The 14688-nt window shown below is 48.5% G+C and overlaps 2 protein-coding genes across 2 annotated transcripts in view; one reads left to right on the forward strand and one right to left on the reverse strand.

Annotated features, from left to right (window-relative positions):
* jam2b (junctional adhesion molecule 2b) overlaps positions 1-5390 on the reverse strand; it is a 7063-nt gene extending 1673 nt beyond the window's left edge. Inside the window, exons 1-8 of the mRNA XM_062456213.1 lie at positions 5085-5390; positions 3157-3222; positions 2051-2161; positions 1728-1877; positions 1113-1294; positions 839-947; positions 301-408; positions 50-68 (exon numbers count right to left, since the gene is read on the reverse strand). Of these exons, the coding sequence (XP_062312197.1) occupies positions 50-68; positions 301-408; positions 839-947; positions 1113-1294; positions 1728-1877; positions 2051-2161; positions 3157-3222; positions 5085-5127 (788 nt within the window). The 5' untranslated portion in view covers positions 5128-5390. The remainder of the gene's footprint in view (positions 1-49; positions 69-300; positions 409-838; positions 948-1112; positions 1295-1727; positions 1878-2050; positions 2162-3156; positions 3223-5084) is intronic.
* Positions 5391-7610: 2220 nt separating this feature from the next.
* Positions 7611-11345, forward strand: si:ch211-160b11.4 (involucrin). The gene is made up of 7 exons (XM_062455631.1): positions 7611-7673; positions 7814-7856; positions 8382-9701; positions 10050-10132; positions 10352-10492; positions 10600-10711; positions 11070-11345. The coding sequence occupies exons 2-7, from the start codon at positions 7820-7822 to the stop codon at positions 11135-11137; spliced, it is 1761 nt and encodes a 586-aa protein (XP_062311615.1). The 5' UTR covers positions 7611-7673; positions 7814-7819; the 3' UTR covers positions 11138-11345.
* The last annotated feature ends 3343 nt before the right edge of the window (positions 11346-14688 follow it).

Genomic DNA, 14688 nt, shown 5'->3' on the forward strand with positions numbered 1-14688 from the left:
CTGCAGTACACCTGCAGTACGACAGTCACAGACAGTCAGACACACTCACCTTCGCACCTTCTTCTCATCTGGGGACAGAAACAGCAACCAGAGAGTCAAATATCAGCAAAGAAAAATGCATTCCCTTGGATTTTTTTTCTTCACATAATTTATGCCCTGTCTCTTTTTCTCTCCCGTTACCCTCCACTCTGTCTCTCTCTCTCTCTCTCTCTCTCTCTCTATCTCTCTCTCTCTATCTCTCCCTTCCCCCTCCCTCTCTCTTTCTCACACACTCACTGTCTCTGCCCCCCTCATACTCACTCCTGCAGCAGCCCCTGCGATGGCAGAGACACACCCCCAGACAGCACATGAAGACGAGGAGGAAGAGGCCCACCGCCCCGGCAACCAGCGTCGTCAAGCTCAGCTGATCTGAGAACAGAAGAGGAGCTGTCAGAGAGAGAGAGACATAGAGATAAACAGATGGATGGAGACAGAGAGGGATAGAGAGATACACAGAGACAAAGACAAAGAGAGATAGACAGAGAGACAGAGAGACCGAGAGAGAGAGAGAGAGAGAGAGAGAGAGAGAGAGAGAGAGAGAGAGAGAGAGAGAGAGAGAGAGAGAGAGAGAGAGACAGAAACAGAGACAGAGACAGAGACAGAGACAGACAGAGAAAGAGAGAGATAAACAGAGAGAGAGAGAGAGATAGAGAGACAGACAGAGAAAAAGAGAGATAAACAGAGTGAGAGAGAAAGAGAGAGACAAAGAGAGAGAAAAAGAGAGAGAGAGAGCGAATGAGAGAGTTCTAGAATAGAGAGTTGGATGGCAAGCCTAAAAGAGCACGGAGGTTGTACATACAGTCGATGACCTTCAGGTGCTGGGCCACACAGCTCTTGGGCGCCCCCACGCTGTTGAAGGACTCACAGCGGTACAGGCCCGAGTCGGCCCTCGACACACTCTTAAACTTCTGCTCCAGGGAGAGAGAGATAAGGGAACAGGAAGGTGTTTTGTTTACGTGCGTTTCTGTTTATGAGTGTGTTCGTGGATGTGTTCATATGTCTTTTTGTGTTTCTGTATGTGTTTTCTGTGTGTTTTCACATGTGGGCATGTGTGTGTTCAGCCTTGCACTCACCAGCGTGCCCTTGCCAGAGTCCAGGTTGTAGCCTGAGTCAGCGGTGACAGTGAGGGCCTTGTTGTCCTTGTACCAGCGGTAGGTGGCGGGGGGCACGCTCAGCTTGTCCTTACAGTGGAGCTCCACACCCAGCCCCGCCAGCACTGAGGCCGGCACCTCACACAAGGGGGTGTGTGGGGGCACTGGGGAGAGGGGGAAGGTGGTTTGCTTCATTGATTAGCTGTCACTTTACAAAGAATACCATTTATTCTGATACAGACAGTCAAGTATCTGCACATACATACTGTTTTTTTTACTGTTCAAACAACGGTATGTACTGTTATGTTACTGTCATTTATAGTTATGTCACACCTCTGAATGTATGTATTTGTATGTGCGACACACTTCTAGTCTTCTCTCTCTCTGTCACTCTCTCTCTGTCTCTCTCTCTCTGTCACTCTCTCTCTGTCACTCTCTCTCTGTCACTCTCTCTCTCTCTCTCTCTGTCACTCTCTCTCTGTCACTCTCTCTCTGTCACTCTCTCTCTGTCACTCTCTCTCTGTCTCTCTCTCTCTGTCACTCTCTCTCTATGTCACTCTCTCTATGTCACTCTCTTTATGTCACTCTCTCTCTTACCCAACACGTTGAGAGACACGTTGACCTCCCCCAGGATCACCTTGTCAAGCGGAGCACTGACCTCACATCGGTACACCCCAGAGTCCTTCTGGGTAACAGAGTGCAGCGTTACTGTTGCCCCGTCTATATGAGCCCGGCCTGCAAAGGAGTCTGGGAGAAAGAAAGAAATAAAGAAAGAAAGAAAGAATGAAAGAATGAATGAATGAAAGAAAGAATGAAAGGAAGGAGGGGAAAGTTGGGAACTCTTCAAACGAGGACGTTATGAAGTCAAAACAAAGCATGCAGTAAGAGTGGCTAGATGTGTTGTATGGTCTGGTAGCCACCTATGAATTTGCCCTCAAAGTAAACGAAGGACACATCCTTTCCTTTCTTCTTCCACTCGATGCGAGGAGCGGGCTCGCTCTCAGTCCTGAACTCACAGGCCAGCACAGCATCTGAGGAGGCAGGGAGGGATAAACACCCACAGAAGAAAATGACCCGTGAACAAACTATCTCTTGACCAAACAAGGTTCTTCTGCTCCCTCCCCCATCCCGTTCCTCTTTTTTTCTCTCATTCTATTGCTCGTCATCCTCCCCCTTCTCCTGTTTCACCTCCTCCACCTATTCCTCCCCCCTCTCCTCCGCCTAACCCTCCCTCTGGTCCTCCACCTCCCCCATCCTGTTCCTCCTCCTTTTTTCCCTTCTCCTCCTCCCCCTTCCTCTTTCTTTCTTTCTCCTCCTCCTCCTCCACCTCCTCCTCTTCTGTTCCTTCTCCTCCTACCCTTCCTCCTCTTACTCCTCCTCCTCCTCCTCCACCTCCTCCTCTTCTGTTCCTTCTCCTCCTACCCTTCCTCCTCTTTCTCCTCCTCCTCCACCTTCTCCTCTTCTGTTCCTTCTCCTCCTACCCTTCCTCCTCTTTCTCCTCCTCCTCCTCCACCTCCTCCTCTTCTGTTACTTCTCCTCCTACCCTTCCTCCTCTTTCTCCTCCTCCTCCTCCACCTCCTCCTCTTCTGTTCCTTCTCCTCCTACCCTTCCTCCTCTTTCTCCTCAATCCTCCACCTCCTCCTCTTCTGTTCCTTCTCCTCCTACCCTTCCTCCTCTTTCTCCTCCACCTCCTCCTCTTCTGTTCCTTCTCCTCCTACCCTTCCTCCTCTTTCTCCTCCTCCTCCTCCACCTCCTCCTCTTCTGTTCCTTCTCCTCCTACCCTTCCTCCTCTTTTTCCTCCTCCTCCTCCACCTCCTCCTCTTCTGTTCCTTCTCCTCCTACCCTTCCTCCTCTTTCTCCTCAATCCTCCACCTCCTCCTCTTCTGTTCCTTCTCCTCCTACCCTTCCTCCTCTTTCTCCTCAATCCTCCACCTCCTCCTCTTCTGTTCCTTCTCCTCCTACCCTTCCTCCTCTTTCTCCTCAGTCCTCCACCTCCTCCTGTTCCTCCTTCCTCCTCCTCTCCTACCTGAGTGCTCGTGGACTTCCACCTTGGGTTTACTGGTGCTCACTGTCACTGGCAGAGAGGCAGGGCCTTAGGGAGAAAGAAAACGAGAGAGACAAACAGAGAGAGAGTTTTATTAGATGACAGGTAGTATAAACAGGGAGATATCAGATACCGTCCCAGTTCAGAGTTCAGCCCGAGGGACAAACTGCAGACTTGCAGACCAGCAAAGGAGGCTGGAGAAGTCTGGGGGATAGGGTGACAACATATCTCACACACACACACTCAGAAAGAGAAAAACTCCATCGCACTCAATGCTCTGCAAACGTATGTGACACGTGCTGGTAAAAATCTATACACACATTATACCAACACACGCACAGAGGCACACACACACATATAGGCTTGGTACACCTGACCACAAATGACAAAATGACGATCACAACAAGGACAGGAGGTTATACATGATAATGTGTTAATTTAGCTCTTAACCTCTCAACCTTTTAATCTCCCATCAAATAGTTGATCACTGAGCCATATTTTAATATATAGGTATACAAACACATACCTTTAATACGTAGGGCATTTTAACACTTACTCAACCTCACACTGAATCTCTCTTTTCCTCTCCCTCCCTCCCTCCCTCCCTCCCTCCCTCCCTCCCTCCCTCCCTCCCTCCCTCCCTCCCTCCCTCTCTCTCTCTCTCTCTCTCTCTCTCTCTCTCTCTCTCTCTCTCTCTCTCTCTTTGTCTCTCTCTCTCTCTGTCTCTGTCTCTCTTCCACAGGGTATGGGTCCTAGTGGTGCCATGCACGGAACTGAGAGTGCAGGAATGCAGGTGATGGATGGTTGTCTGACAGGCTGCCAGAGAACTGGGCTATACTGACCTGATAATCTCCCTTTAGGATTACACACACGCACACAGACACACACAAACACACGCAAAGACTGCTGCTCCTCCTCCATTATCACCCCCTGGTCTCTGTCTTGAATCTGTGTGGAATGTATAGGCCTAATGAGAGAGAGAGAGAGAGAGAGAGAGAGAGAGAGAGAGAGAGAGCGAGAGAGAGAGAGAGAGAGAGAGAGAGAGAGAGAGAGAGAGAGTGTGTATGTGCATGTGTGTGTGTGTATATGTGGGGGGGGGGTATGTGAATGTTCTCACTTGTGTCTTCAGAGAAAGATGCTCTGTATCTTAATAACTCGACCCTTCCCAGCTGGTTGAACAAAAAGTAACATCACACACACACATACAAATCATACAGTCACGGCATCAATCACTCATCTTGTACCCTATGTGTAATTAGCGATGTTACAAAATGTGAAGTGGAAACACGCCCTCTGATTGTTAACTAGCAGGGAACGCACATCAGAAAGCATCAGGATAACTATCAGATAGGAAGTGTTTTGATCTCATCTCTGTCTGATCACAAGAGGGTCAGCGAGGGGCCATCAGCAACATGAAGCAGAGAGATCTGCGGTGACGGACGTCAGGGGCACCTCTGGGCAGCCTCTGCTGCTGTGATGTCTAATCAGGCTGGGGATCTCTGGGCTTGGACAACTTCACAGGGCTTTTGCGTAAACATGATCCCAGTCACAAACACTTAACACTCCCTGCCCTGTTCCCAACTGCAACGTATAGAATAGCACGCACAGATGTGCGTGAGGGAAGGCTCACACACACACTCACACACACATCAGTTTTACAGTGAAGTTTGTTCATTTCTGCAAACCATCACCAAATCATAGAAACACTCTGTAATGAACCAATGCTGTACACAATTGAGCATTAACTATAACTTGAATAAACCTTGCCAATCATTTTCATTATGTGTTAAAACTAATCTTCTGAGGACTATTTGCTCATGTCTAACGAACAAACCTAGAAAAAAGAAACTTTTCTATTCATGTAAAAGTTCTTTTTTCATGAAGCCTTCATTCCATTGTGAGTTACTCACTGTGTAGCAGGAGAAGCAGAGAGGTGAGAACCAGGATCCCCATGCTGCCCACCCTCAGGCTCTCTGTCCAGCCGTCCTGCGTGCAGCCGTCCCTAGCAGGTCTGCTGTGTCTGGCGCTCCACCACTCTGACCCTGACACCACCTCCGAGAACAAGGCTGACGGAATTCCAGAAATCCCTCCAGAAGTTTCTCCGGTTCTTATCTGGCGGAGATCTGAGGTCCGTGCTCTGACGTTCCCAGACACAGAGCCTGGTGAGGGGGGAAGCCTCTCTCAGGACTGGGGGCTGGCCTCAGAGGGGCTGCACTGCCACTGAGGCTCTGGAGAGACGGACTGGAGATGGAGCTACCACCGTCTGTAAGTTTGAGGCTACTGCTTTAAAGGAATACACACACGTGGGTTTATATACGCACACACATAGACACATACATAGACACATACATAGACACATACATAGACACACACATAGACACACACATAGACACACACACATAAACACACGCATAGACACAAACCTAGACACACACATAGACACACACATAGACACACATATAGACACACACATAGACACACACAGACACACATATAGACACACACACACTTACCGACTGTTCAACAAGTGACACATTACCATTGATTTGCTCTTTGGGGAGAGGTGGTTTAGAGGCACACACATGCCCCATTACACACATAAACATATACACACACACACATAGACACACTCGTAGACACACACACCGAGGTTGACCGTGAGACAGCTGGGCGGGCTACTGTGTCCCATCTCAGCCCAACATCATGGATATTATATATCTCATCACTTCTACTCACACTAGTTCCTATTGTTACTTGTTTAGGTATATGCTCACACTTGCTCACATCTGCGCTCTCTCTCTCTGTCTGGCACACACCTGTTCTGAGGCCACAGTGTGTGCAGCTGCCGTGTCAAGAGAGGCCCCCACACATATGTGTGCCACACACACACACAGGCCTGCATGCACACACACACACACACACAGAGACTTACACACGCTCGCTCATGCTCATGTGCACACTCAACTCTGAACTTGGGCTTGGTACACAAGCGAGTGGTAGACTATTCATCATCATTTTTGCAGGTTATCACTACCATTCAGTTCCCCAAACCAGAGTATGTGTTTGCATGACTTTAAGTGAAAACCAGCTGTTGCCTGCTCAGGAGGAGATAATAGATTTGTCTACAGAGGTACAGACATTTCATGACTTGAGATCGTGAACGTTGAGCTTGGCTGTTTACTGTAAAATTTGAGCTATTCATACAATTTTTCTCTTATCCCTCCCTTTTTTTATTACAATCATTATGTGTGTTACAGGAATGTTAAAGTTTTCTTATAATTAGGTACCTTGAATGCTTTCAGTAAGCATATTCATTTTCTTCTGAACATGTACCTTTTTTACCATATGACTCATCACTTACTGTTTGAGTGTAAACTCTGCCAGGAAGTTTCCAGAAGGATTCATCAGTAATGAAGGCACTCACCAACAACCTCAATATTTCTTTATGGTTTATTGAACAAGTGACCCTGAGACTGACACTAAACAATAAACTTATCTTCAGATACTAAATGAAGTATCTGCTCAAAGATCACATATTATAAACAAACACGTGAGAGGGCTGATTAGAATGTGTGTGTGCGTGTATGTGTGTGCGAGTGTGTGTGCATCTGTGTGCGTGTGCATGTGCAAATGTGTGAGACAGAAACTTTGATCAGGAGAGGGTTGCCCTAGCCCTAACCCAAGCCTTAACTCTTATCCGGGGAGTCAGGTGGCTGATCGGTGAGGGAATCGGGCTAGTAATCCGAAGGTTGCCAGTTCGATTCCCGGTCATGCCAACTGACGTTGTGTCCTTGGGCAAGGCACTTCACCCTACTTGCCTCGGGGGAATGTCCCTGTACTTACTGTAAGTCGCTCTGGATAAGAGCGTCTGCTAAATGACTAAATGCAATGTAATGTAAATGTAATCCTAACCCTAACGCTAACGCTAACGCTAGCCCTAGCCCTAGCACCCGCCCTGGCCTGGCACCCGCCCTGGTCTGGCCCCAGCCCTGGTCTGGCCCCAGCCCTGGTCTGGCCCCAGCCCTGGTCTGGCCCCAGCCCTGGCCAGGCCTGGCTTTTGTGTATCTGCTTGTGTGAAGTAATAGGATGCAGCTCCCCACATCACCAGGTGTTTCTAGACCTGTTCAGAGACTCATCTGCCTCAGGGCACAAGACCACAACATAAATCAGTTGAGGGTATTATCGGATGGAAGTTATTGGTAAATCTTGTTGTTGTTCTCCTTTTTTTATGGAACCGACCTCAGTATCACAAACTCTGGAATGATCAGTGAACTCAAGACCAGGAAGTTAAAGAGAAAAATAGACGGCAATTTCAGTGATAAGCTGCACACTGTATCTGTGTTGGAGAAGTAGCTTGGGGATGGGGCAGGGCAGAGGGGCTGGAAAAGGGTTGTAAACGTCTACTTATGTACGGTAGATGTGAAAAGCTGAAGAGCTCAAACACACACAGACAGAGAAGCAGACAGATTCACCTGACAGAGGATTGTACACATAGACAGGTAAGCCGCATGGGAACTCATACAGGTGTGTAAGGTGCTTGGTCATGCTGTTGATGTGCCTTATTCCCAGGTAATGTAGCGTAGGTTTGTAGAGTCTGCCGAATGTGTCTCTCTCACTCACACTAACTTTCTCTCTCTAGATCAAAATGAAGACCCTGTTCTTCCTATCCTGCATAGTAACAGGTACTGCAGCTTACAGCATTTCATAATGGTTGGTTTAATGTTCATTAGAAATATTTGAGATAGAATGTGCAGAATTTGATGTACGGTAGTCAAAGCATAGACTTTCACAAACTCATTCACCTTAGAAAGATTTACTCTCACTGACCAATTTGTTTTCTTTTAGACATTTGTAAGTCTTATTGAAAGAGAAAGTATAGTATCAAATGTTGTGTGATTTCTGGCCTAAACTCATTCTCTGTTTATGGCTGAGCAAGCCTAAAATCCCCTATCACAGTCACATGGTACCATATCACCAAGGCAACCATTAATATTTAACTTCCAATCAGCCCCTGTTCTGTGAAATATAGATACAATGGCTATGCTGTATTATAATGGATTTCTTTTTTCCATTGGGTTAGACATGAGTGCAGAAAATCAACGCAGTTCATTTTGTATTAGAAATTGATCAGTCAAAAGTTGTGGTCATTTGAATAATAAATTATGTGTTTTTAATTGTAACATACATTTTTGTTTTGTATGTTCCAGTGGTCCTGGGACTTGCTCCAAACAGGGTTGTCCAGAGAGACCTTCTCCCAGCACAGGGCCATGTGGTGCAGGAAGATTCACAACCCCTGGTAGTGAAAAGAACTGAATTCTGGCAGATCGAACAGGACACAAACACAGAATGGGTCCCCCTGGTGCAGGAGAAAGAAGCAGAAGTTCCCCTGGTGCAGGAGAAAGAAGCAGAAGTCCCTCTGGTGCAGGAGAAAGAAGCAGAAGTTCCCCTGGTGCAGGAGAAAGAAGCAGAAGTCCCTCTGGTGCAGGAGAAAGAAGCAGAAGTTCCCCTGGTGCAGGAGGAAGAAGCAGAAGTTCCCCTGGTGCAGGAGGAAGAAGCAGAAGTCCCTCTGGTGCAGGAGAAAGAAGCAGAAGTTCCCCTGGTGCAGGAGAAAGAAGCAGAAGTTCCCCTGGTGCAGGAGGAAGAAGCAGAAGTTCCCCTGGTGCAGGAGGAAGAAGCAGAAGTTCCCCTGGTGCAGGAGGAAGAAGCAGTAGTCCCCTTGGTGCAGGAGGAAGAAAAGGAAGCGGTGCCTGTGATGGACCCAGGCCTAGATATGGAGCCAGCAGCAGAGCTGCAGCCAGAGGAAGAGGTTGATCCTGAGATGGAGGTGGAAGGGGAGTTGGAGAGATCAGAAGTTGAAGAAGGTCCTATCTTGGAGGAAGAATCCCTGGGGGTTGAGGAGCCAATGATGGAGCTGGAGCCACTAGAAGAGGACAGTCTGGTTGGACAGGATCTGACCAGTGATGAGCTGCAACAATCAGTTTTCCAATATGAAGTAGAGCAACAACCAATCATGGAGCTGGAACCGTTGCCAGAGGAGGGGCTCGGAATGGAGAGGAAACCGTATGTAATGGATGAAGAACCAATCATGGAGCTGGAACCATTGCCAGAGGAGGGGCTTGGAATGGACAGCGAACCACATGTCATCATGGGTGAAGAACCAATCATGGAGCTGGAGCCTTTTGGCGGTCATCCAGTCATGGAATACAATGACATCATGGTTGAAGAGCCCAGGATGGAACTGGAGCCAGAAATACACAAAGTTCCTTATTCAGCGACAGGTCGTCACTCTGTGATGGTGGAGGAGCCGGTGATGGAGTTGGAGCCCTTGGCAGGGGAGGAGTCACACCCTTCTCCAATGAAGCGTGGGACTCCAGGAGTGGGAGGCCCTATCCTCTTTGAGCAGTCAATCATGGGAGAGGGTCCAATGATGGACGGGGCTGCTCACGTACGGGTGGAGCCCGTGAGAGAGAGGAGGGCTTTGGGGGAGCGGGAGGCAAAGCACCACCAGGTAGACACCTATATCACAGGTGAGAGCCACTACCACAACCAGGCCTTAACCTTACCATGACTGTGCCCAGTCTTAATCATTTGACATGGGAGTCAGATGGCTGAGCGGTGAGGGAGTCGGGCTAGTAATCTGAAGGTTGCCAGTTCGATTCCCAGCCGTGCAAAATTACGTTGTGTCCTTGGGCAAGGCACTTCACCCAACATGCTTTGGGGGGAATGTCCCTGTAATTACTGTAAGTCGCTCTGGATAAGAGCGTCTGCTCAATGACTAAAATGTAAAATGTAAATGTAAATTTGACATGAACAGATTGTGTGGGGACAGGTTGTGTAGTGAGAGTGCGACGTTGAAATACTTTGTTTGTCCACAGGGAGGCGCTCCTGTCCTGGTGTGATCTTGGGGGGTAAATGCTACCAGTTCTTCCAAGGCCCTAAAAAGGCTGCAGATGCTGAGGTGAGTGTTGGGAACTAGCAGGACAATGGGAGAAAAATGATATTTTCCATCAAAAACACAATTATACAGACAAACAGACCCACACAAAGCATACCATCATTAAAAATGCTATATCCGTTCTTTTTCCGGTTCCAAGATTATGGATTTTAAAGTGCATCTTACAATATTGTCTTATTAGCAGCTCATCATCCCGGACATTCTCTCTCTGTACCTCAACAGTTCTTCTGCCAGAGCAATTTCCCCCAGGGCCACCTGGCCTCCATCACCAGCCAGCAGGTCCACAGGCAGGTGATGGACCTGATGCTCCAGCAGAACGGGGCATACACACGCACCTGGGTGGGAGGACTGCGCTACCTGGAGGTCTGTGTGTGTGTGTGTGTGTGTGTGTGTATGTGTGTGTGTTTGCTCCAACATGCATGATTGTGTAGAATGATCCTATTTCATCTCTGTGTCCTCTGCCCTCCCAGACTGGTCGCTTCATCTGGTTGGACGGAGCACACTGGACCTATGAGGACTTCCTGGCTGGAGAACCCAATAACACAGCAGATGTTGAAAACTGTATAGAGCTGCTGGCAATTGGTAGGACTCTTTTGGCATCTACCTCAAACCCATCCCCTCACACTGCATATTTAGTAGGGGTGGGAATATTTTGGTACCTCACGATTCGATTCTTGTGGTCACGATTCGATTAAAAATCTATTCACGTTTTCGATTTGTAATCCAAATTCTTTTTTTTTTTATAAAAAATTTTTTTTAGCGATTTTTGAAATTTGTGAATCGTTGTGAATCGCTACAAGACTGGACAAGATTTGAATCAGAATGGGTGACGACTGGCAAATTAACCCAAATATTGAGAAGTGTGGAATTTGTATAAAATGACGTTACTGCTGATTGGTTGTTGCTGATGCGTGTGGGTGTCTTTGTGTCTGTGTTTCAGGAAGTGGAAAGTTCAATGACATGCCCTGCTGGGACCTGAGGTCATTCATCTGCTCTCACCCAATCTAGAGCTGATATCAGACCAGCAAAGGCTTCTCTACTCTGATGGGAAAGCTCAGGTTGGAGTCAAGCTGACAGCAACGTGATAGAACAGAACATCAGGTTTGGGGAAGATGAGGTTTATTTTCTACATTCTGTGAAGTATTTTGTTTTGTATGATGTCTGTGTAAAAATTTACATTTGTTGACAACAGTAAATAAAGAGGATTTATTAGATACGTTTGTGTGGTTTGTGTTTCATAGCCTGGCCCCGAGTCTAACCCTTATCCTAACCATAATACTTATTACTCATAACCATAACCACAAGCAAATAACCAAGTTGGTCAATAGAACATAAAAACAAACGACATACTCTTAATGGAATGTTGAGCAGCTGTACAATGTAACTGCAGATGTAAAGTGTTGCTGAATGTTGCTCCATTCTTTTCCTCTCCCCATTACCTCAGTCCCTCTGGATTCCTAACATGGGTTTTCATCCGGGGGCGTACAGGGTATGTTCCTGTGCCAGCAAGCTACTCTGGCGTCACATTTTAACGCACAGCTCTCAATCTAATTGATCTGTTGTTCGCTCAATGTTTGCGTGTGTGTGTACGTACGTGTGTTTGTGTGTGTGCGTGTGTGTTTGTGTGTGTGTGTTCATTAAGCATTCTCTGTACACCCATCCACAACTCTCTCTTTCAGGATTAGTGAGGCTTAGCTCCTTTTAGCGGACACACAAGCACACACGCAAACACACACATTAAAGCCTGCAGGGATACCCAGTGAGTCATTTTCCACTGAACGGCAGGGCCTGTTTATGACCCACGAGACACATGCAAGGATTATCAGCCCACAGGTGACAATCAACTGTCTCAATCTGAATTACACTCACGCAGATTATAACAGGGACAAAATACACACTTCCAATCCACAGAGAATCCAACAATGTATCCAAGACTTGATGGTGCTAAGTCACACACATCTTTTAAGACACGTTCGTCAACCTTCTCATGCTGAAACAAGCACCTGTCATCGCTAGGTTGAAAAACAGCCTTGATCCCGGAGACAGGGTTGAGAGAGCGGGGCCGTGGTCATTGTTCACGTACCAGGAAACAGTCCGTTCAGAGGGGTTAAGAGCTCAGAACTCACAATGCACTTCTAGTCTAAAACAGGCTACAGATCCTGTCCATCTTTGCCAGGCATCACACTAAATAGGGGGACATTAGGAAGTCATATTTATAGATTGTATACAGATCAGAAATAACAAGTCCTCTGTTGAATGAGGCAGTTTAAATGTCTGTATGTAACTGAGAAAGATATGTACCACAGACAATTGAGGATGAGTTGATGTGACAACCATGACACCCAGAGCCCCTACCCTGTCCCACACCCTGGGACTGGACCATGACACCCAGAGCCCCTACCCTCTCCCACACCCTGGGACTGGACCATGACACCCAGAGCCCCTACCCTCTCCCACACCCTGGGACTGGACCATGACACCCAGAGCCCCTACCCTGTCCTACACCCTGGGACGGGACCATGACACCCAGAGCCCCTACCCTCTCCCACACCCTGGGACTGGACCATGACACCCACAGCCCCTACCCTCTCCCACACCCTGGGACTGGACCATGACACCCAGAGCCCCTACCCTCTCCCACACCCTGGGACTGGACCATGACACCCACAGCCCCTACCCTCTCCCACACCCTGGGACTGGACCATGACACCCAGAGCCCCTACCCTCTCCCACACCCTGGGACTGGACCATGACACCCAGAGCCCCTACCCTCTCCCACACCCTGGGACTGGACCATGACACCCACAGCCCCTACCCTCTCCCACACCCTGGGACTGGACCATGACACCCAGAGCCCCTACCCTCTCCCACACCCTGGGACTGGACCATGACACCCAGAGCCCCTACCCTCTCCCACACCCTGGGACTGGGCCGTGTACATAGGGGCGGTGCTGAGTGTTGATGGTCGGAACAACTCCATTGTCAGAAGGTTTTAATAGGCACCACAGACAGATATATAACATGCCAGTATTTTGATACTGTCTCTCTCTCTGTCTTTGTCGCTCTCTCTCTCCCTCTGTCTTTATCTCTCTCTTGTCTCTGTATTAGTTTCTCTTTTACCAATGGGAGGATGAGCCCCTGCTCCTGTGACTGAGTCTACTGAGCTTTCACTGTTTCTGTTCTGAGAGGAGGGACTCAGGGCCTGTGCTCTGTGCCTCTCCTGGGGGTGTGTGTGCGTGTGTGTGTGTGTTTGTGTGCTACTGTCTGTAAACTGAGACACACCTGTTCTTGAGTGAGCCGAGAGCCTGGCTACCACACACATGCTGAATGGATTACATTCTACCCTTCAATCATAAACTCTGCACCATGGGCCTGTCTCTGTCGCACACCAATCAACACCCACATCAAAACACTCCACACACGCCTCACCAACACACACATGCACCCCCCACATCCAAACACTCCACACATGCCACACACCAACACACACGCCCCACCCACACACCAACACACACATGCACGCCCCACATCCAAACACTCCACACACGCCACACCCACACACCAACACACACATGCACCCCCACATGCAGACTTTGCACCCCCCACTTCTGGACTTTTCCGCCCGGCCAGTCAGAGCTCTGTATCCCTCTGCTCTGTGGAGAGCCTGTGGTCTGGGGGGCTGAATCCTCAGGAGCCTTTTCAGCAGGATCTGTTTTTAGTGGCGGTCCAGACTGTGTTGACCTATCACTTACATGACAGTGGGCTTTAAGATGTTCTGTATTTACACGCAAACATCCTCACAACTGGCACAGAGGGAGAATTAGTGTCAGCTGTGCGTGTGCAGTATATCACGATGCACTGTGTGTTTGTGTGTGTGAGTGTGTGTGTTGGAGAAAGAGAAACAGACACAGAGAGAGAGATAGAGATGTGTGAAGCAGTTCCTGCCATTTGAGGAGAGGACACCTTCAAGATGACGAGAGCGTGGGAGAGTTGTATGGGTAGAACGACCCCCTGTGGTGAGTGTGACAGGTGAGAAGGCTTGTTCCCTGGGTCAGGCTGACGGGGAGGAGAGAGGAGGTCTCGTCTGGGCCTCCTCATAGCTCCCCAGGCGGCCAGTCTTCTCTCATACAGCACCGGGTCCCTTGGAAGACATACCACCGCAGCTGACACACCACTCTCCCTGAAATCAGACCTTTGCTTCAGGACTGGTGTGTATGTGTGTCAGTGTGTGTGTGTCAGTGTTCCTACTGATCAGTCCTCCATCTTAACCTTGTGAGTTACACCACAATCTCCGGGCTTTCTGTCATCAATGGTAAGATGCCAAATTCCCATCTAAATCCCTCACACTGTGGCGGTAGAAGAGGATGAAGTGGGGATGATGGAGGGAGAGGGATGGAGGGGGATGTGGGGTTCAGCCCGGAAAAACATTCCCTTTGGGGGGGAGACGTGCTGCTGGGTTTGGTTTCATGATCCTGTTTTAACCTATCAGACTAATCATTCTGCCCTGAATTAACCCACTCTCAACAACTCTGCTACAACAGGGGAGTTTGTACATAACC

The sequence above is a fragment of the Osmerus eperlanus genome, chromosome 3, assembly GCF_963692335.1.
Source record: "Osmerus eperlanus chromosome 3, fOsmEpe2.1, whole genome shotgun sequence".
NCBI classification, from domain to species: Eukaryota; Metazoa; Chordata; class Actinopteri; order Osmeriformes; family Osmeridae; genus Osmerus; species Osmerus eperlanus.

Coding starts and splice junctions, on each gene's coding strand:
- si:ch211-160b11.4 (XM_062455631.1), top strand. CDS start 7,820: ATGAAGACCCTGTTCTTCCTATCCTGCATAGTAACAG. Junction 9,702..10,049: donor GGTAGACACCTATATCACAG/GTGAGAGCCACT, acceptor GTTTGTCCACAG/GGAGGCGCTCCTGTCCTGGT. Junction 10,133..10,351: donor AAAAGGCTGCAGATGCTGAG/GTGAGTGTTGGG, acceptor GTACCTCAACAG/TTCTTCTGCCAGAGCAATTT.